The 21,806-nt window shown below is 35.7% G+C and overlaps 1 protein-coding gene and 1 pseudogene across 5 annotated transcripts in view; one reads left to right on the top strand and one right to left on the bottom strand.

The window, feature by feature from the left end:
- Positions 1 to 21,806, top strand: part of EFR3A (EFR3 homolog A) — a 105,700-nt gene that overhangs the window by 50,465 nt on the left and 33,429 nt on the right. For all 5 annotated transcript variants that reach the window (XM_045812217.2, XM_045812213.2, XM_087864613.1 and 2 more), the window contains 4 exons: positions 5,916 to 5,994; positions 8,979 to 9,114; positions 16,169 to 16,336; positions 20,869 to 20,983. In XM_045812217.2, coding sequence (XP_045668173.1) covers positions 5,916 to 5,994; positions 8,979 to 9,114; positions 16,169 to 16,336; positions 20,869 to 20,983 — 498 coding nt within the window. The remainder of the gene's footprint in view (positions 1 to 5,915; positions 5,995 to 8,978; positions 9,115 to 16,168; positions 16,337 to 20,868; positions 20,984 to 21,806) is intronic.
- LOC123801904 (large ribosomal subunit protein eL38 pseudogene) lies at positions 20,453 to 20,656 on the bottom strand (annotated as a pseudogene).

The following is a 21,806-nucleotide window of genomic DNA, read 5'->3' as shown; positions in this document are numbered from 1 at the left end:
TACCGCGAATTTCTCCTCCCAGACTTTGAAATGCTTATGCACAGCAAAATACTAAACAGTGTCTGAGTGTGATATATCTCATTTTAGTAAGTTCTGTGGTCATTTCCTCCTAGTCCCTGGCTTCTGTTTCTTGGCTTGCTCTCTCCTGTGGCCGGACTGCCTCGGTGCGTGTTCACTTGTCTGAATCCCACCTTACATCTGTGACTGGTCAGAGCAGGGGTATTGACTGTCTCGTTGGTACATCTGGTCTCCTCCCAGGGCAAATACGTTTGTGAACTTTGAGTTTCTCCACGGAGATATTATCTCTTAAGCCTTGTTGTCAAACTTTTGTGTTCTAACTCAATCGATTATCAGGTAATAGATCTACTGTATAATATTCTGTGTAATTTCTGGCCCTTTTTGCTAGTTTTTGTTAATCATTTGCTCATCCTTTTCCCTTCGCTACTGTAATAATGTCTTTATAGCACATATAAAGTAGTCTAACATCCCAGAATTCTTTATTTAAGGCAACATTTGGGTTCAAAGTTGAGCTTTAGTTAATAAGAGTCTATAAGCCACAAAATTATATTAAAAATCAGAGAATCATTAGGTTTACATAGGGATCCGTGATTTCCCCCCACGTCCCCCCCCCGGCAAAAAAAAAAAAAAAGAAATCTGTTTAATGACTCTGTGGGCTTACAGAAATGCTAGTAAGGAAATAAAATTATGTCACATATAACTAAAGGCAGATTTATTGTTCAGTGTCCAAACCTGTTGATTTAATATCTCAGAATTCCAGTTTTTATCTTAATACTCTGATTAACTGGGAGGTAATCTGTAAGGCCTTAAAAATCTAGAGAGCGATCCTAAAAGAAAGAAGCTACTAAATTAACTCTACTTGAGTTGGGTAGCCTGAAGTGGACTATGTTTTTTACTGTGTAGAACTTAATGGACTTAAATCTTGATCATGTGTTAGTTAATTAAGTTGTTAATTAAATATTTAGTTATATTTAGTGAGCTAATTAAATATTAAATGCCCTCTCTAAGTATGATACCAGGTATTTTGGAGAATATATATATGAATAAAACTCTCCTAGTCCTTGTCAAACTTTCGATGGATAATTGACATTCATGATAATTATAATACAGTATATAGGTTATGAAAAAAGGCCAAGAGTTCTATAGCAGTTCAGAACAAAGCATTCAAGTCAAATTTGGGATATTGGGGTGATCTTTTTTGATACTTAGTGGGTAAGTAGATTTTAACTGGTTGAGGTGCATGAGCAGAGGCAGAGAAGTGTGGACTTTGAGAAGCAGAGATTAGTTGACACCGTTGGCTGGAGTGTCAAGAGTTAAAGCGTTGGTGTAAGATAAGAGAAAGGTAGTTCAAGCCACACCATAGAGATCTTCCAGTTTTATATTTATGTCTGTAAGGAATTGGTGATCTTATCTCAAAGGTGTGAAATTGTCAGAACTGCCCTTTGCCAGAAAGTTAATCAGATGAGCTCTGAGGATGGGATTGAGCCAGGACCACTATGTTAGGAGGTTACTATGATAAAATTCTTGACAAGAAGGTGCAGGAACCAGAAGTAATCGGTACCATGCTTGAGGAGGTAAATAAAGTTCAGTTTTCTGCCTCTTCAGCAGAGTGGATTTTGAACTTTGTAGAATAGTGGTACATTTTAAGATCAGGGAATTTTACAGCTTCTTTTAGTGCTGAACAACTTATTTTAGGAAGTTTTGCTTTAGTTTAAACCTGCGGTTTTCGTTGTTCTTTTTTTTTTTTTTTTTTTAGGAAAAACATTATTATTCCTTTGTGTGCTATTCTTAAATACTGAAAAATATATCCTGTTGTATTCCCTGTTTATTAAAATTGTGATACTCAGAATTTCTATTAAATCATTTATTTTCTTTACTAGATCAAATAATGATTGAAATAAAAAAACCTACGTTAGTGTCGAACTAAAGCAAGTAATTTCCAGGGCAATTTTTCCTACTTAAGAGCTACTTTTTGTAGTCATTCATTAACCAGAAATAAAATGCTTTTGTTAGGAGATGAATCCTTCTTAACCACCGAAAGACTTCAGTGAGGTACTCATTTTGCAAAGTATGCTACAGTGTTTTCATTTTTACTTTTACCTTAAAAAATTACTGAATATGTCACTGAAAATACTATTCTTACTGCCTACTATTTTATATACCATAAAAAGTTAATTTAGCACTGAAAGAAAAAATTACTAGCATGAAGGCAAATATGATATTAATAATATATTTCCTATGTAAAATAGTTTTGCCTTTTCTTTCTACTTTCTTTTCTTCTCTCTCTTTTTTTTTTTCCTCCATGCTGGGTATGGAGCCTACGTGAGGCCTGAACTCACAACCCTGAGGTTAAGACCTGAGTTGAGATCAAGAGTTGGATGCTTAACCGACCATGCCAGCCAGGTGCCCCTATAGCAATTTTTATATGCAGAGATTTTTAACTCTTAAATAGTTGAAGGTATTTCTTTTTAGATTATTAGGATTAGGATCGCCTGTTCCATGTTTTACAAATTATGGTTCTGATTTTTTTAACCATAATATGTTCAGCTCAAGATTTTAATTTTTGAGAAATTTAATAGATTAGGGTTAAAGTACCATACAGATGTAGCTTAGTAAGGTATGTTAACTCAATTATCACAATTCCTTTTTGAATGTCTTAAACCTAGAAAATTAAGTCTCACTTTTTAGAGCAGACATAATATCAGTGTTCATTGAATACTTGGGCAAAAATTTGGGGTGCTAGTGTAGCAGGGAAACAGAGATAAAGATTGAGATTAAAGTTGACTTTGTACATGGTCAGACACTGTGCTTGGTGATTTTGCTAGCTTTATCTCATTTAATCTGAACAGTACAGTTACCTGTAGGGGGAAGGTATTGTCACTCCTGTTTTACAAATGAAAGACTATGGCCCATAGCTCTAAACTTTGAAGTTCTTTGCGCTGATTGATTCTGGACCTGTAAAGATTTCATAAGAAAAGTTTTATACCTAATTTATTCGTCAACATTTATAAAATCCTGTTGAAATTTGACAGTTGGAGACAAAATTAGACATTTGGATGTAGAATGTCAACAGCTGTGATAAAAGATAAAAGCTCATCATGTTTCTTAAAATTTTCCAGCATAGTCAACAGAGAACTGGAATGTTTGACCTTTGGTTGTCTAGAAGTAGCTTAAAGTAAGAAACTGGAAGTTTCTTTGAAATCACATGTCTTATTTTATAAATTATTGAAAATTTTGCATGTCATTATATAGTGTCTCCATGATTTTTACATATATAAAAATAAGGCATTTTCTTTTTTCTCAAAGTCTGAGTGAAATTGTTTTTCTATTGAAAGGAATAGCAACGTGAAAAAAATTTTTTAAGATTTTATTTATTTGTCAGAGAGAGAGAGAGAGAGAGCATAAGCAGGGGGAGTGGCAGGCAGAGGGAGAAGCAGGCTTTCTGCTGAGCAAGGAGCCCAATGTGGGACTTGATCCCAGGACCCTGGGATCATGACCTGAACTGAAGGCGGATGCTTAAGGGGTGAAGATTTTATACTTCATCGGACCCGTTAGTCTGACTGTGCTTATAGTTCTCCCACTAGCATCCATACCATAGAATTAGAATGATTTTTGTTCGAACTGAACGTGTGTTGTGCCAGTTCTTGTTTTAGAAGTGATTAATTTTTTTTCTACTTTCAGAGATCTCACCCAGTTGAGTTTGTAGCTCTGCTTTTTCTTCCTTGTTGTGCATCAGTGACCTCTCAAAGTGAAACTCCCCACCTGTTTTGCAAAGATAGTAGGAGTAGCGAATTGTATATATAAGTCCAGGGTAGTGGTTTTCAGAAGTTAATGGTACTTACAAATCTCGGGATGTGTAAGATCTTTGGCTCCATGGTTCTTGAACTGGGGCACAGTAGAGAGCCCTGAAATCTGCTTGTTGTTGTTTTTAACCAAATCCCAAGGTGATTTTGATGCATGTCGTCTGAGAGACATGATTTGAGAATCAGTGGTCCTATATTTGGAAATTCTTTTCCTCTCCCTTTCCCCTTACTACTAAATCTAGAAAAAATAATATCTAGCTGTTGCCTGGTTCCATTGCAGTCTGACTGCTACTCATGCTACTGGGTTGGAGCTCTTCTTACAAAGGTAACAGTAAGTACACTGGACCTATAACATTGCTTTGCTTTTTCCCCCCCAGTGGCAGCAGTGATGTGTTACTTCTTGTCCTAGACAGCCTAAAGCAACACTGTGCATTTGGTTACAAATTTAAATACATATAAACACCTGGCAGGATGTAGACTGGCTTGAAAGGCTATAACCAAAAGAATTTTTCAATCAAATTTACCAATTCTTTCCTGAAAGCTAAACTAAAATAAGGACAGAATAAATGTGAGAAGATGAAATTATTATACCAAAACAATTTAAATTAATTCTGTCAGAGCTAAGTCATTGGTTTTAAATGATAATTTTAAATGATTCGTATTATCTAGAAAAGGGCCACAAATACTGACATTCATTACCTGTTCTGTGCCATATACTGTGCTAGGTGTTTTCACGTGAGTTCTTGTTTAATCATTCCAGTAGCCCTGTAAGGAATGTGTCATTATCCCCAGTTTATAGATAGGAACACTGAAATTCAGGAGGTGAAATCATTTGTCCGAAGTGACAGTTACTAAGTGGCATTCAAGTGCAGGGGTTTGACCCCAATTTTCAAGATTCCCATACCATTTTACCACTGAGCATGATGTTTGCTGAGGTTTATTTTATTTATTTATTTATTTTTTTTTTAAGATTTTATTTATTCGACAGAGATAGAGACAGCCAGCGAGAGAGGGAACACAAGCAGGGGGAGTGGGAGAGGAAGAAGCAGGCTCATAGCGGAAGAGCCTGATGTGGGGCTCGATCCCATAACACCGGGATCACGCCCTGAGCCGAAGGCAGACGCTTAACCGCTGTGCCACCCAGGCGCCCCATGAGGTTTATTTTTTAAATAGAAAACTTGATTTAAGAAAATTCTCTTTTCTGGTTTGCTGTCAGTTTTTAAAATCACAAGCTTTTTTTTGCATAATTTTTCTGCTTTGAGTGGTTCTCAGGAAATGTAACATTCATTTTTATGTAAAATTTAAAGTTTAACATTTTTTTGGTGTAAAGTTTAATATTTTCTTTTTCTTCTTTAGGAATACAAGGTTAAATTCTTTTGTCTTAATGTCTACTTTCAGCTAGTATGTTTTTCAGTTTCACAAATTAGGTATTATTATGTTATTCAGTCAGTGTTTGTATGTATTTTAACTCTTACATTATTCAGTTCTGTTACTCAGCTTTCCTTTTTGCCTTTCTGTTCTTTATTCTGGAATCATTTTTTTTTCCCTTCTTTCTGAAGTGCTCCAGAAATTGCTTTATCTCATGTCTTTATTTTATCCACATTGAAAGTTTTGCTTGGTACATAATACTAAACTGAATTAATAGATCAGTACTCTGAGGGTGTTAACTCTGTTCTTTTCTGTCTTCTGGTGTTGCTCTTGGTGACTTACCTGTGAATCTAGTTCTGTTTCCTTTAGAGGTGAGCTCTTGTTCCTCTCGGACTCCTGTTAACCTTCTCTTTATCTTGATGGGATTCCTAAACCTGAGGATTAGGGTTTTGGTCTTGGGTTGGTTGTTTTGAACTAGAAAAATCTTCAGTCATTGGCTCCTCCAGTCAGTCACATTCGATCTTTGTTCTTCTGAAATCCTGGCTAAAGGTGTTTTAGGTCTTCTCCCTTTTTACTTCGTGGCTCTTAAGCTGTCTACACATTGTTCATTCCTTTGTTTCTCTGTGCTACATTCTAGGATACAATTTTACATATTGTTAAGGGTTCTAAAGGAAGAAAGTGGAATAAAAAAAGGAATTCTTAAAGTAATTTTTTTGTTAATTACAGGCATTTAGACCATCACAAACTATGGGATCCCAATGAATTTGCAGTTCACTGCTTTAAAATTATAATGTATTCCATTCAGGTAAGGATTGGTTAAGTATTTATCCTATTTATATAAGTAATTTTGGTTCTGTATTGATAAACATGTCATCAGAGATATAGAGCACTGAAGATACACAACATGTTCTTAATTTTGTTTTTTGTCTCATTTTTATTTACCACTTATTTTCTTATTTGCCAAGATGAAAAGATAGTTAATAAAAAGAAGTAAAAGATTTCATGATGCTGCTGCTTATTGTTCATTTATTTGAATATTTTTATTGTGTATTTAAATTTCACTGATGAACTGGTATTGGAATTGAAATCAGAATATAGCTGATAATAACTAGCATTTACTGAGTTTTTATTATGTAATCATACATGCATTGACTCCCCTAGCCTATCATAAAACCTTGTGATGAGACAGTCTTATCTCCTGCACCTTGGTTCTCCTCGGAACCTGAACAGACCCAGGTAGCTCTTAATTCAAGTGGGATTTTTAAGTCTGTCTTTTTTTTTTTTTTTTTTTTTTACACAGTCTACATTCTTTTATTCCCCAAAAAGTCATCGTTAATTCAAAGGAGATAAGGTAGAGTAAGAAAGCAACATGGCTTTTACATAGGTCATACTAGATTCACATCCTAGATGTGCTGTTTACTGGTTGTGTGAACTTGGAAAAATTATTCAGTCCCTCTGAGTTCTGGTTTTCTCATTTCTGAAAACAAAACTTTAATGTGTGCATTGAATGGTTCATTTATATTTTAAAATAGGACTACCAGCTTTTCACGTGCCAGCCGTACTATGTACTGTGCACATAATCTATTTGCTTGCTTGCTTTTAATTCTCCTCATTTTATAGAGTAGATATTGTTATTCTTCTTTTGCAGATCAGAAAACTGATCTTTGGGGGGGGTCAGGTACCTCACTGAAGGGCAAAAAGGTAGAAAGTGAAGTCAGGATTCAAATTCTGTCCATTCTGTTCCACAAGTTTTGGGGGAAATAAACCAGTAAGTTAAAGTTAGCGTACCATAATGTGGGTTTTCAGTAAGTAGTAGTAATTATAAAGCCGGTTTGGATGTGGTAGGATTATATAAAAAAATTATTTTTCTACTTTTATTGAGTTGTAATTGACATATGACACTGTAGGTTTAAGGTGTACGATGTAACGATTGGATATATTGTAAAATGATTTCTGTAGTACTTTACTCAAGATCCATCGCCTCACATAGTTACAGGTTTTTTTTTTCCTTCTTAGGAGAACTTTTAAGATCTTTTCATTTAATTTTAATTAAGTAGGTAAGAAGTTGATCTGGCAGTCTGTGGGCATAATTAAGGCTGTTCTCCTGGTCTTTTGTAGCCTTGTATTTCTTCATTTGCCTTCCTCATTCAGATTTTGGTACTAAATGAAATTGTTTTTTGCACAAAGTAAGTTAATAAAGTAAATAAAGTCAAAGAAACTTAAGGAATCAATAAATACTTGATTAAATATGAAGAATCTGCTGGTCCACAGCATTTCATATGTTTTATGAAGTCCATTGATCAGAAGTTAAATGGTAGTACCCAGTAGAATGGGAATTTCTGTTTAATAAGACTATCCTGATACAAGTAAAACTTCTGATAAATTTGTTTTAATTGCTGTTTACCATAAAATTGTTTATGGGACTTATTCCAAAGTAACATATTTTCCTCTCTCCGCAAAACATTAGCTAGCCTGACCAGTATTTATATCACTAAGGGATTACATAGACATAGTTTCAGATAGTTTCAAATATAATAAGGGCATTTGTGGTAAAGAGAAAATATTTAAAGCTTATCTTTTGCGCTAAAATGATTTGTTGAGTGTAATAAGGTGTTGTATTTAAGAGCTGTGCTCTGAGGTTGGGCTAGGATTCACAGCTAGGTCCTCCCTTAGAGTCTGTGCGTGACTTTGGGCAAGTTCTTTAAAAACCTGCCTCATTTGCACTGCGAAGCTCACAGTGTGATTGAGTTAGGCTACTTCCTGGAACTGTTGGTGTGGATAAAATGTGATAATACATATACAGAGCGTAGAACAGTGCCTGGCATCTGCTTCCGAATCAAATGTTTTTTGTTGTCATTTTTGTTATGTTCAATTCTGTAGTAATATATTATCCCAGGAATCACCAATTAAAGAGTGAGTAATAATGGCTAGATTGAGCACATTTCCTGTGCTAGACACAAGTTTAGGTTCTTCACACAGACGAACTCATTCAAGTGCCATAACAATCCTACAAAATAACTGTTTATATTTTCTAAATATTGTAGATGAGGAAAACTGAGGTACAGAAAGGTTAAGTAGTCCTCTCTTAAGCTGTGCACTGTTAAGCTATTAAATGATGGAGCCCGAATTTGAATTTGGGCAAATCTGACTCCAGGGCTTACAGATGTATTTAACCACTCTATTATGTTGCTTCTTAAAGCTACACATCCATTACTATTGCTTTAAAATTCAGTGTGAGGGTGAGTTTTACCATAGGTACGTGATAGCTTAGCGTACCTGTGTCAGAAACTCTGTATAAAGTATAATTAACATCATTGCAGTTTTGTTCCTATCACTCTGTGCACTTTTCATCCATGAGTGCTGTAAATATCATAATCTGTTTATTTTTGAACATTTGTCCTGTTATCAAATTATAAGAATATATAAATGTTCTTTGAAATTATAGAGAAGTGTGAAGGGAATAAAAACTTCTCATGAATCCTGGCCACTGTCAATATTTAGGTGTATATAATTCTAGTCCTATATATTGTTTTAAAAAACAGATTAAATTTTACTAATCATAGTTTTTGCAACTTGCTTTTTTCATCCCAGGATATTATAAATATTTTCAAGTATCCCTATTTAGTCTTTAAAAGCATGGTTTTTAAGGGCTGCATATTGTTCTGTAACAGGAGTATCAGTCTCCTATAGTTGGATGTTTAAGTGACACATGGTTTTCCATTCTTAAGAATCCAGCCCATATGCATACAACTGTTCGTACATCTTTGTGTACTGTTTTGCTTCTTTTAGGCTCAGTATTCTCACCATGTAATTCAGGAAATCCTTGGACACCTTGATGCTCGTAAAAAAGATTCTCCACGGGTTCGAGCAGGTATCATCCAGGTTCTGTTGGAGGCTGTTGCCATTGCTGCTAAAGGTTCCATAGGTGAGTGTAAGCAAAAAACAAAACAAAACTCAAAAAAATTAATGCATTAATCTGTTCTAGAATTTTTCTCAGTAGATACAGCAGTGTATGGAAAATTCTTTAAAAATACTTTAATGTTTTTAAATGTGCTACAGTTTCTCTTGGAATTTCTCAGGCTTCATTAGTATACACTTAAGCATTTTCCACTATATCAGAATTCCCCTTCCTCCTTTTTTCAAATGAAGATTTTTGGATGGAGGAGGAAGATGGCAGAGGAGTAGGGGACCCTAGTTTCGTCTGGTCCCTGGAATTCAGCTAGATAGCTATCAAATCATTCTGAACACCTGCAAACTCAACCGGAGATCTAAGAAAAAGAATTGCTGGGGCGCCTGGGTAGCGCAGTTGTTAAGCGTCTGCCTTCAGCTCAGGGCATGATCCTGGAGTTTCGGGATCGAGCCCCACATCAGGCTCCTCCACTAGGAGCCTGCTTCTTCTTCTCCTACTCCCCCTGCTTGTGTTCCCTCTCTCACTGGCTGTCTCTCTCTCTGTCAATAAAGAAATAAATAAATCTTTAAAAAAAAAAAAAAAAGAATTGCTGCAACTCTACAAATAGAAAAGTGACTACTTTTTGCAAGAATGACAGGACAGAAGAACTCACCGCAAAAAAGAGAACAAGAAGCAGTACTGACTGCCAGGGACCTAAACATTATGGATATAAGTAAGATATTGGAACTAGAGTTAAGAATAACGATTGTAAAGATACTGTCTGGGCTTGGAAAAAGTATAGAAGACATAGGAGAATCCTTTCCTGGAGAAATAAAAGAACTAAAATCTAAACAGGCTGAAATCAAAAGGCTATTAATGAGATGCAATAAAAAATGGACACTCTAACTGCTAGAGGATAAATAAGGCAGAATGGAGAATTAGTGATATAGAAGACAAAATGATGGAGAATAAAGAAGCTGAGAAAAAGAGATAAACAACTACTGGATCACTAGGGGAGAATTTGAGAGATAAGTGGTACCATAAAATGAAACAGTGTTAGAATAATTGGGAACCCAGAAGAAGGGGAAAGAGAGAAAAGGGGGGAAGGAGATATATTAGAGCACGTTATAGCTGAGAAATTCCCTAATCTGGGGAAGGAAACAGGCATTCAAGTCCAGGAGTCACAGAGCACCCCCCTCAAAATCAAAAATAGGTCAACACCTGGACATATAATAGTGAAGCTTGCAAATTTCAGAGACAAAGAGAAAATCCTGAAAGCAGTTCAGGACAAGAGGTCCTCAACCTACAAGGGTGGAAACATAAGGCTGGCAGCAAACCTATCCATAGAGACCTGACAGGCCAGAAAGGTCTGGCAAGATACATTCAGGGTGTTAAATGAGAAAAATACTCAGCCAAGAATACTCTATCCCACAAGGTTGTCATTCAGAGTAGAAGGGGAGATAAGGAGGTTCCAGAACAAACAGAAACAAATAATTTTTGTGATCACTAAACCAGACCTGCAAGAAATACTAAAGGGATCCTTTAAGTGAAGAGAGAGCCCAAATGTAACATAGACCAGAAAGGAACAGAGACAATATACAGAAATAGTGATTTTACAGGTAATACAATGGCACTAAATTCATAGCTTTCCGTAGTTACTCTGAATATAAATGGGCTAAATGCCCCAATCAAAAGACACAGGGTATCAGATTGGATAAAGAAAGAAGACCCATCCATATGCTGTCTACAAGAGACTCATTTTAGACCCAAAGACACCTCCAGACTGAAAGTGAAGGGGTGGAAAACCACTTATCATGCTAATGGACGTCAAAAGAAAGCTGGGATAGCAATCCTTATATCAGACAAATTAGATTTTAAACCAAAGACTAATAAGAGATGAGGAAGCATACTATATCATAATTAAAGGGCCTATCCAGCAAGAAGATCTAACAGTTGTAAGTATTTATGCCCCTAACATGGGAGCAGCCAATTATATAAACCAATTAATTACAAAATTAAAGAAACACATCAATAATAATACAGTAATAGTAGGGGACTTTAACACCCCACTTACTGCAGTGGACAGTCATTAAGCACAAGATCAACAAGGAAACAAGGGCTTTGAATGACACACTGGACCAGATGGACTTCACAGATACATTCAGAGCATTCCATCCTAAAACAACAGAATATACATTCTTCTCCAGTGCACGTAGAACATTCTCCAACGAGATCACATGCTGAGTCACAAATCAGGTCTCAGACAGTACCAAAACATTGGGGTCATTCCCTGTATATTTTCGGACCATAGTGCTTTGAAGCTTGAACCCAATCACAAGAGGAAATTTGGAAGGAACTCAAATGCTTGAAGGTTAAAAAGCATCCTACTAAGGAGTGAATGGGTCAACCAGGAAATTAAAGAAGAATTTTAAAAATTAAGGAAATAAATGTAAATGAAAGCACAACTGTTCAAAACCTTTGGGATGCAGCAAAGGCAGTCATAAGAGGGAAGTGTATAGCAATACAAGCCTTTCTCAAGAAACAAGAAAGGTCTCAAATACACAACCTAACCTTAAACCTAAAGGAGCTGGAGAAAGAACAGCAAATAAAGCTTAAACCCAACAGGAGAAGAGAAATAATAAAGATTAGAGCAGAAATCAAAGAAATAGAAACCAAAAGAACAGTAGAACAGATCAATGAAACTAGGAGCTGGTTCTTTGAAAGACTTAATAAGATCAATAAACCCCTAGCCAGACTTATCAAAAAGAAAAGTTTAGAAAGGCCCCAAATAAATAAAATTATGAATGAAAAAGTAGAGATCACAACCAACACCGAAGAAATACAAACAATTATAAGAACGTATTATGAGCCACCTATATGCCAACAAATTAGGCAATCTGGAAGAAATGGGTGCTTTCCTAGAAATGTATAAACTACCAAAACTGAAACAGGAAGAAATAGAAGATTTAAACAGACCCATAACTGACAAGGATAGAAGCAGTAATCAAAATTCTCCCAACAAGAGTCTAGGGCCGGATGGCTTCCCAGGGAATTCTACCAAACATTCAAAGAAGAATTAATAACTATATTCTGAAGCTGTTTCAAAAAATAGAAATGGAAGGGAAACTTCCAAATTCTTTCTATGAGGCTAGCATTACCTTGATCCCAAAACCAGACAAAGACCCCACCAAAAAGAATTACAAACCAATATGCCTGATGAACATGGATGCCAAAATTCTCAGCAAGATACTAGCCGATAGGATCCAGCAGTACACAAAAAGGATTATTCACCATGACCAAGTGGGATTTATTCCTGGGCTGCAAGGGTGGTTCAGCATCCACAAATCAATCAATGTGATACATCACATTAATAAAGGGAAGGACCAGAACCATATGATACTCTCAGTAGATATAGAAAAAGCATTTGACAAAGTACAGCATCATTTCCTGATTAAAACTCTCCACAGAGGGATGGTAGGACATATCTCAATATCATAAAAACTGTACATGAAAAGCCCATGCAAATAACATTCTCAACAGGGAAAAACTGGGAGCTTTTCCCCCATGATCAGGAACATGACAGGGATGTCCACTCTCACCGCTGTTGTTCAGCATAGTACTAGAAGTCCTAGCTTCAGCAATCAGACAACAAAAAGAAAAGGTATTTAAGTCAGCAAAGAGGTCAAACTCATTCTTCGCAGATGACACGAGACTCAGAAAACCGAAAAGACTCCACCTGAAAATTGCTAGAACTCGTACAGGAATGTAGCGAAGTGACAGGATATAACATCAATGCACAGAAATCTGTTGCATTTCTATACACTAACAATGAGACAGAAGAAAGAGAAATTAAGGAATCAATCCCATTTATAATTGCACCAAAAACCATAAGATAACCTAGGATTAAACTTAAGCAAACAGGCAAAGGATCTATACTCAGAAAACTATAGAACACTCATGAAAGAAATTGAGGAAGACACAAATGGAAAAACGTTCCATGCTCATGGATTGGAAGAACAAATATTGTTAAAATGTCTATGCTTCCTAGAGGAATCTATACATTCAGTGCAATCCCTATCAAAATATCATCGACTTTTTTCACATAGGTGGAACAAGTAATCCTAAAATTTTTATGGAACCAGGAAAGACTCCAAATAGCCAGAGGAATGTTGAAAAAGAAAACCAGAGCTGGTAGCATCACAATGCCAGACTTCAAGCTCCGTGACAAAGCTGTAATCATCAAGACAGTATGGTACTGTCATGGAAACAGACACATAGATCAATGGAACCAAATAGAGAACTCAGAAATGGACCCTCACCTTTGTGGTCAGCTAATCTTCGATAAAGCAGGAAAAAATATCCAGTGGAAAAAAGATGGTCTCTTTAACAAATGGTGTTGGGAGAATTGGACAGCCACATGTAGAAGAATGAAACTGGACCATACACAAAAATAGACTCAAAATGGAGAAAGACCTAAATGTGAGACAGGAATCCATCAAAATCCTAGAGGAGAACCACAGGCAGCAACCTCTCGGACCTCAGCTGCAGCAACTTCTTGCTAGATACATCTCCAAAGGCAAGGGAAACAAAGGCAAAAATGAACCGTGGGGACTCCATCAAGGTAAAAAGCTTTTGCACAGCAAAGGAAATGGTCAACAACCCTAAAGAAAACCTCAGAATGGTAGAAGATAATAGCAAAAGTCTTACCAGATCAAGGCCTATTATCCAGAATCTATAAAGAACTTAACCAAACTCAGCACCCAAGGAACAAATGATCTAGTCAAGAAATGGGCAGAAGACATGAACAGCCATTTCTCCAAAGAAGACATACATACAAATGGCCAACAGACACATGAAATAATGCTCAATATCACTTGGAATCAGGGAAATTCAGATTAAAACCACAATGAGATACCACCTCTAGCCAGTCAGAATGGCTAAAATTAACAACTCAGGAAACAACGAGAATGTTGGCAAGGATGTAGAGAAAGGGGAATCCTCTTACACTGCTGGTGGGAATGCAAGCTGGTACAGCCATTCTGGAAAACAGTATGGAGGTTCCTCAAAAAGTTAAAAATATAACTACCCTATGACCCAATAATTGTACTACTAGGTATATACCCCAAAGACTCAAATGTAGTGATCTGAAGGGGCACCTGCTCCCCAATGTTTATAGCACAGTGTCCACAATAGCCAAACTATGGAAAGAGCCCAGATGTCCATCGACAGATGAATGGACATAGAAGAGGTGGTATGTATATATACAATGGAATATTACTCAGCCATCAAAAAATGAAATCTTGCCATTTGTAAGGACGTGAATGAACTAGAGAGTATTTCTCAATCAGAAAAAGACAATTATATGATTTCGCTTGTGGAATTTAAGAAACAAAACAGGAGCATAGGGGAAGGGAGGGAAAAATAAAACAAGACGAAATCTGAGAGGGAAGCAAACCATAAGAGACTCTCAATCATAAGAAATAAACCGAAGGTTGCTGGAGGGGCAGGGAGTGGGGGGAATGGGGTCACTGAGTGATGGGCATGAAGGAGGGCACGTGATGTAATGAACAGTGGGTGTTATATACAACTGATGAATCACTGAACTCTACCTCTGAAACTAATAATACGTTATATGTTAATTAATTGAATTTAAATTTTAAAAATATATGAAAAAGATTTTTGAATACCAATTATGTGCTAGACATTTGGGAGAATATAGATAAAAGAAACTTATGGTTTACTTGAAGTGAGACGACTTTATCTAATGCTGTAATTCAGGGCAGGTTTGCTCACATTTCTTATAAAACTAGGGATGGAAAATGGTTTGGTAAGAGCAAAATATTAAGTAGAAGTCAGAGAAATTGCTTTCAAGTTGCAGCCAAATCATGGATGTAATTCTACAGTTGATTGATACTCTTTAGAGATTTAATGTACTCTTTGTCAAAGATGTGCTGTAGGATAAGTAATTCATGTGGCTGCAAAATGTAAGATACTTTAGAAATAACAGGTGGTTGCCATGTAGGCACAAGGGAAAGCACTTGACCTTGGATGGCAGCACAGGAGTGGGAATGTAAACAGGGTTGGATAACTGACTGTAGGGCTAACAAAGAGAAGGGACAGATCAGAGGTCAATTTTTCACCTGCATGTCATTAGAAGAATGGAAGAGGCCATGATAGAATTACTAAATTTAGGAGAAGTATCTGGTTATGGTTTCTTCAAAATCAAAGTGGAAATACATTAGCTACTGAAATACGCTAGTGCTCATTGAGTGTCAAATAGGAGTGGGCATTTTGGATATGGACTTTTTATTACTTGTAATTTATCTCAAAGAAATGGAAGCAGTTGTTTAACTAAAAAGTTACTTAATTTGAAATATTAAACAGAACAGACACTACATTGAATTGTCACACTAATGTCTGTTATGTATGAGATACTATGTACTAAGCTCCATACATTTGAAGAAGTTTTTGATCATGGCTGCCTATCGCTGAAGATTGCAGTTAAGAGTTGGAGGCAGAAATAAAAAACACTGATTAAACTATAGTGTGATAGATAGATAGATAGATAGATAGATAGATAGATAGATAGATAGATAGATAGATTCAGTGACAAACATGTGCAGAGTATTTCTAGAACTAAAAGCAGAGAGCAAATCTCATTTACCCGAATCTGATAAATCGGCTAGTTTCTTTCTTATAACGGAGGCACATTATCCCTTCTTCATCTTCATAAGATGCAAAATAAATTTCCAACACTACAGTGAGCTATGGTATCCTAATTCTGTGGGTTCTGACCCAACAATCAAGTTAAATATTGTCCTAATACACATTATTTTGAGTAGACAAGATTATATAGATGGCGTGATTTTTTTATATGCATATACGCATTTTGTGTGGTTTGTACAGAGGTTCAAATGGTCAGTTGCTCAGAGATGCCCAGTAAATGCTGGAACAACTAGGAGACTTTTTATTTAGGTATTTCTCATTTACTTTTTTATTATTTTGGAAATATCCAAAAATCTCTGAGAAATGTGAGAATTGGTTTTGAGTATATAATACTGGAAAAGCTCCCATTAGTGTTTGTTTACAGGACCCACAGTGCTGGAAGTCTTTAACACCCTCCTGAAGCATCTGCGTCTCAGTGTTGAATTTGAAGCAAATGATTTACAGGGGGGATCTGTAGGCAGTGCTAACTTAAACTCAAGTTCCAAAGACAATGATGAGAAGATTGTGCAGAATGCTATCATCCAAACAATAGGTGAGTATAGTTCCCTTTTCCAAACTATTACGTAAAACAGTGATTAAAAAAGCTCTTGCTGAAAGTTATTTGTCTCTTACATTAGTCAAAGGCGAATGATTGCTTAGTCTTTTAAAAAACTTGATATTCTGAAGCAAACATAAGAATAGGGCAAAGAACACTATACCCTTCACCCACATTCATCTATTAATATTTTATGCCATTTATTTTATCATTTATGTTGTCTCTTCCTCTCCCTCCTCCTCTCCATTTCTCCATGTGTGCATATATGTATGTGTATGTGTACATATATGTGCATATATAAATATATACGTGTAGAGAGAGGTAGGTACGTACATATATCCTCATTTTTTCCCAAACCACTAGAGATTAAGTGCATATGCATCATGCTCTTTTACCACAGAGAATATTTCCAAAGAATAAGATTCTTACATAACCGGAATGCAGTTGTCAACATCAGTGAATTTAACATTGGCATATACGTTAAACAGACTTCCACGTTTCAGTTTTGTCATTTGACCTAATGTCCTTTAGACCATGTTTTTCCTTACATCCAGGATTCAGTCTAGGATCATAAATTGCATTTAGTTGTAATATTTCTTTCGTTCCTTTAGTCTGGAACATTTCAGTTTTGATATGGGAGTTTTTAAGAGCATACCACCCCCTTTTAAAAAAAGAAATGTTCTCATTTGGGTTTGTCTGGTTGCTCATTCCTGGCTGGATACTACATAAGTAATAAGGTTCCGCTCGGAGTATTGCCTACAGAGAGGGATGCAGTGTACTTTTGCTTCTCATTGGTGATGTGAGTTTTGATCACTCAAAGTGTCCTGTTTCTCTGTTGTACGGTTTCAGTTTTTATCCTTGCAAACAGTAAGCAGTCTCTGAGGATATGCTTTTAGACCATGTGGATATTCTGCTCTTCACCCAAATCTCCCCCTGAATTTAGTAACCATTCATAATTCTCACATGAACCTGTCTTTACCATAATGTTGCAAATGGATGGTTTTCGAACTGGGCACTCCCTCCACAGCTGTCAGGTGGCACTCTGTGTTCTGCGGTGAGCAGGAGTCCCTTTTTCTTCCCTATGTATGTATGTAGGAATGCAGGTATTTATATCTTTATTATTGGTATGAGCTTATGGGTTTATATTTTCATGTTTCATAATTCATTCTGTATTTATTATTATATTTTGGTGCTGAAATCGTCCCAGATTTGGCCAGTGGGAACTCCCATCTTCCATGTCTTTGTAACATCCCCCCATTTCTTTTGATCACAGCCTTACTGGTTTAAGCCTTTTCAGGCTCATTTTATATTTCCTGTCCCAGCCATGGAATCCGTCATTTCTCAAAGTGCTGTGGTTTCTTTTACTGGGGAATGGTATTAGAAACCAAGTTGTGGGGGCCACTACCTTGGGCTTTAATTTCATGTTTTTTTCCTTAAAAACATGGTAAAAGTTCAATAAAATGATAACTTCCTTTAAAAAAAAAAAAAAAGCCATGACAATTTTTGGGGGAAATAAAGTGATCTGACTGTATTAAATAAGGTAAGATACAAATTAAATACAAATTAAACAAACTCCTATTCTACTTTAACCTTCCCCTCCTGATATCTTTAGAATATCCAGATCATGTTTTAATGTAACTGCATGATTGCTACAGTAATTTCAAAATTGAGTTGTATCCCTGGGTCTTAGTACCTAATTTCTAGTGGTTGCTAATAGTTTCTGCTAAAAATAGAGTCATACATAAATTTTTTTTGGAACCCAGTTTATGTCTTTTATCTGGGTAATTTTCCTATGTGTAGGCTACTTATTTATAATAGTCCTTTGGAATATGTCATACAAAGTTTCTCTTTTGTATCTTCTTTCTAAAGTTTTATGGGTGTACATCTGTGCATGATGCATCAGCATTCCACACTTAACATATTGAATGTGTATACTCAGCAGGCCCCATACTAGGGTTTTGTGATGCGTATGGCTCTCCCCTTGTGGACACGTACGGTTGGTCTCCTTGGTGCCATACCGCTGTTTCAGCTCGCTACAGTCTTACACGCACAGAAATAATCCTCCTGAGGGCAAAGCCCCAGGTGCGTCTTATTTAGTACAGTAACACATAGTAGGTGCTTAAGTTTTTGGAGTGAGTGAAAAGACACAACAAAATGAAGTCCAGTATTACCATGGAACCTCTATAGCAGAGACATTTTAGATAGATATTCCTTAAAACAATTAGATCCGTGTATGGTAAACCCAACTTTTATGGGGACTCTTAAATTTATTTGGATTATTTATGGATTTTCTGTGATATTTTAAGGTAAGATATCAGCTATTCTTGCTTTCACAGAATTAATTTGGATTGCTTTTGTGACTTCTAATTAATTCAGTGTTACTCTTTCCAGAATATTTATTTTTTCCAGTATTTTATTATAAAATATAGATATAATAGACTCAAGCAATATTTCTCTGACATACACGTTCAAAATAACATGTGAAAATTAAAACATGAGAGAAAAGAAATGCAGTGTGGCGCAGTGAGTAAGATTTTTATTTAATCACACTTCTGATTCCCTCAGTATTTTCTTTTAGAAATTCTCAGTACTCTGGTAGTTACTAGGTCATGTGGATATTACTATTGGACTAGGAAGCAGGGCTGCTGTGCCTTTGGCACTTGACAGTACAAGGTTGTTGGCCAAATTCGTTTTTTACGGTAGTCCAGAATCTAGCTCCCTGAAGTGTTCTTTCGTTCTTTCCAGTCAAGCATGAGGGGGGCTCCTCAGCACTTCCGCTCAGCAGTTCAAGTACAAACAGTGGGTATAGAAAATTAATTCCTTTCAGGACTCTCCTCCCAGTTGATTATGTTAGAAACTTATGCCCTCATGGTAATGACTGGCTTGCTTGGAACAGAAAATCAGTGTCTAGTTTTGCATGGTGATTAGCAACATGTCTAATTGGGTTCTTGCAAAGTTGAAAGTACCTTACAAGGAGGGAGGAGAGGGTAATAATAACATAGGCTTTGGCAATGAATGGCCCTCACCTCAGACCTGTTAGCTGTGTAGTTTTTTGGTTTGCGCTATTAACCTCTCTAATCCACATTTCCACAAGAGGCAGCTGACGTTAATAAGAAATGGTACCGAGACTCATGGTTATTTTGAGGATCCGAATACAAAATAGTTTCTTAACCCCATAGATAGTGCTTCTGAAGTGTTAGTTAGAATAGTATACTTTACTTGGATTGTGTAATGTTAACCTCATGAGATTTTTGTTTGATTGCTGAAGTGTGTGATAATGGGAAATGACTTTTATCCCCAGATCCAATCAGATGATAAATAGAACAATTTGAGTTTGCATAGATTAATTCCAATCATAGAAGTTTAAGAGTTAAATTGAAAAACTAATTTATTCTTAAATATTAAAAATGAGAAGGTTTTTGTAATGATTATACTGCATTTTGAGAAATGAACAAAACCAGCATGATTCAATACCTGTTCTGATCTTTCAAAGAAACAACAAAGTTTTAAGTTTGAGTAAGTGATAATTAAATGTTTTAAGTCTTCTAGACTAGGAAGTAAACCCATCAAAGGCTACAGCAGATAAATTTAAAATATCCATGAGATGTAAGAGTACATGAGAAAAATGACAAGTAAATAAGGTTTTGTGGGGTTTTTTGCATTAGTTGAATAATATATATTCAATTAACCCACTGAGTTAGACTGTAAACCTGGTTCATTATAATAACATTCTACAGTATTTCAGCAATTGAAGCCAAAGTAGTGACCTGATTATTGACCTCTCTCTTCACCAAAATGTGACCTAATTACTGACTTCTTTACCAGAACAAGAATTTAGGCTCACAATATGTGAATAAGAGTTTCATCAGAAATACAGCCAGAGAGGTTTTTTTTTCCCTTTTTCTAAAAGTCCAGCTCAAATTGATGATGGTTTGCCATTATAAACCATATGCAAAAGGTTTTTAGACATTTATTATTTTATCTAAGGATTAGTCTGTTATGTACATCTTTTACATGAGTAAAGGATTTCGAACAGAAGAAATTAGAATATCTTTAGAGTTTTGTTTTTTGAACTTTTAAAATTTTAATACAATTCAAATCAGTGTGCCAGGTTCATTTCAGCTCCTTCACTGCCAAATCTGGGGGCAGGGACTGCTTTAGTTTCTCTTTGTCTGTGATGACTGAGGTATAAAGGTATCCGCTACATTGAACTTGAAACTTCACGTTATCCTTCCTTTTTTTGATCTTGCTGGGTATGGCATCCTTTTGCCTGGCCGTGAGCAGGAAGTCCTTGATTTCTTCAATTCCGTGAGGCATGGCTCCGAGGGGCACAGGGGAGGGCGGCCAGCACAGTAAGCGGCAAGAAAGGAGGATAGAAGAGGACTTCAGAGTTACATATATAATTTAAAGACATCATTTTACCACATATTGAAAGCTTTGGTTAAAAATATATTATGATTGAGTATTATGGAAAAATAACTTTTTCCATTTGTAAAATTTATCTTAACTTTATCTTAATATTTTCATAGGATTTTTTGGAAGTAACCTACCAGATTATCAGAGGTCAGAAATCATGATGTTCATTATGGGGAAAGTACCCGTTTTTGGAACATCCACCCATACTTTGGATATCAGTCAACTAGGGTATGCATCTGTAGTTTTCCTGTGTTCTCAAAGTATAAATTTTAAATTAATCTTGGGTTAAATTTAATTTAATGTTATAATATGTTTTTTTTAATCATTAGTAATAAAAATCCTGTGGAAATCATTGTTTTTCTGGCACTACATTGCTAAGCAATTTTATCAACATTGCCTGATTTTAGGATCAGTTTTCAGTATATTGTAAATTCTCAAATTTTCTATGTCTTACATTGACTAGGTTGAAGGTTTATTTGGCCTGGACATTGTCTATATACATACATAATGTAGGGTAAAGCTTTGCCAGAATGTTGACTTATTCCTAGAATTCTAGAACTGAAAGTGATTTTAAAGATCATATGTTTTGGCTCCCTCATTTTATAGTTTGATTTGATTTTACAACATGCTAAATAAAGCTTTAGTTAGGAAATTTTTTTTGTGTTTTTAATTTCATAAAGAAATGATAGTCTTATTTGATTTATATTTCTTTGACCACCAATTAAATAACCATTTTCCATTTGTTAGCTTTTCTTTTAATTGTCCGTTCGTATCTGCTTATTGATAAATGTTAAATAGGTAACTGTATTTGTCAATTTTATTTATGGTAAATATATTCTTACAGTGTCTTTAAATTGGGGTTGTTTTTCACTGTGTGTTCATATGATTGAATTATTGAATTCTCACATCATTACATTTGTAGGTCTGTTTTCTTTGAGAGCCAATAGCTTTTTAATTTTTTAAATTTTTGTTTGTTTCTTACATATAACTCTTTAATTCATATGAAACTGACAAGTATAAAGTGAGTCATGACTTTAGCTAATAAATAGTC

The sequence above is a fragment of the Ursus americanus genome, chromosome 9 (genome assembly GCF_024610735.1).
Source record: "Ursus americanus isolate L20-20 chromosome 9, mUrsAme1.1.p, whole genome shotgun sequence".
NCBI classification, from domain to species: Eukaryota; Metazoa; Chordata; class Mammalia; order Carnivora; family Ursidae; genus Ursus; species Ursus americanus.
The sequence above is the reverse complement of the archived record's forward strand: the minus strand, read 5'-3'. Positions and strand labels throughout refer to the sequence as shown.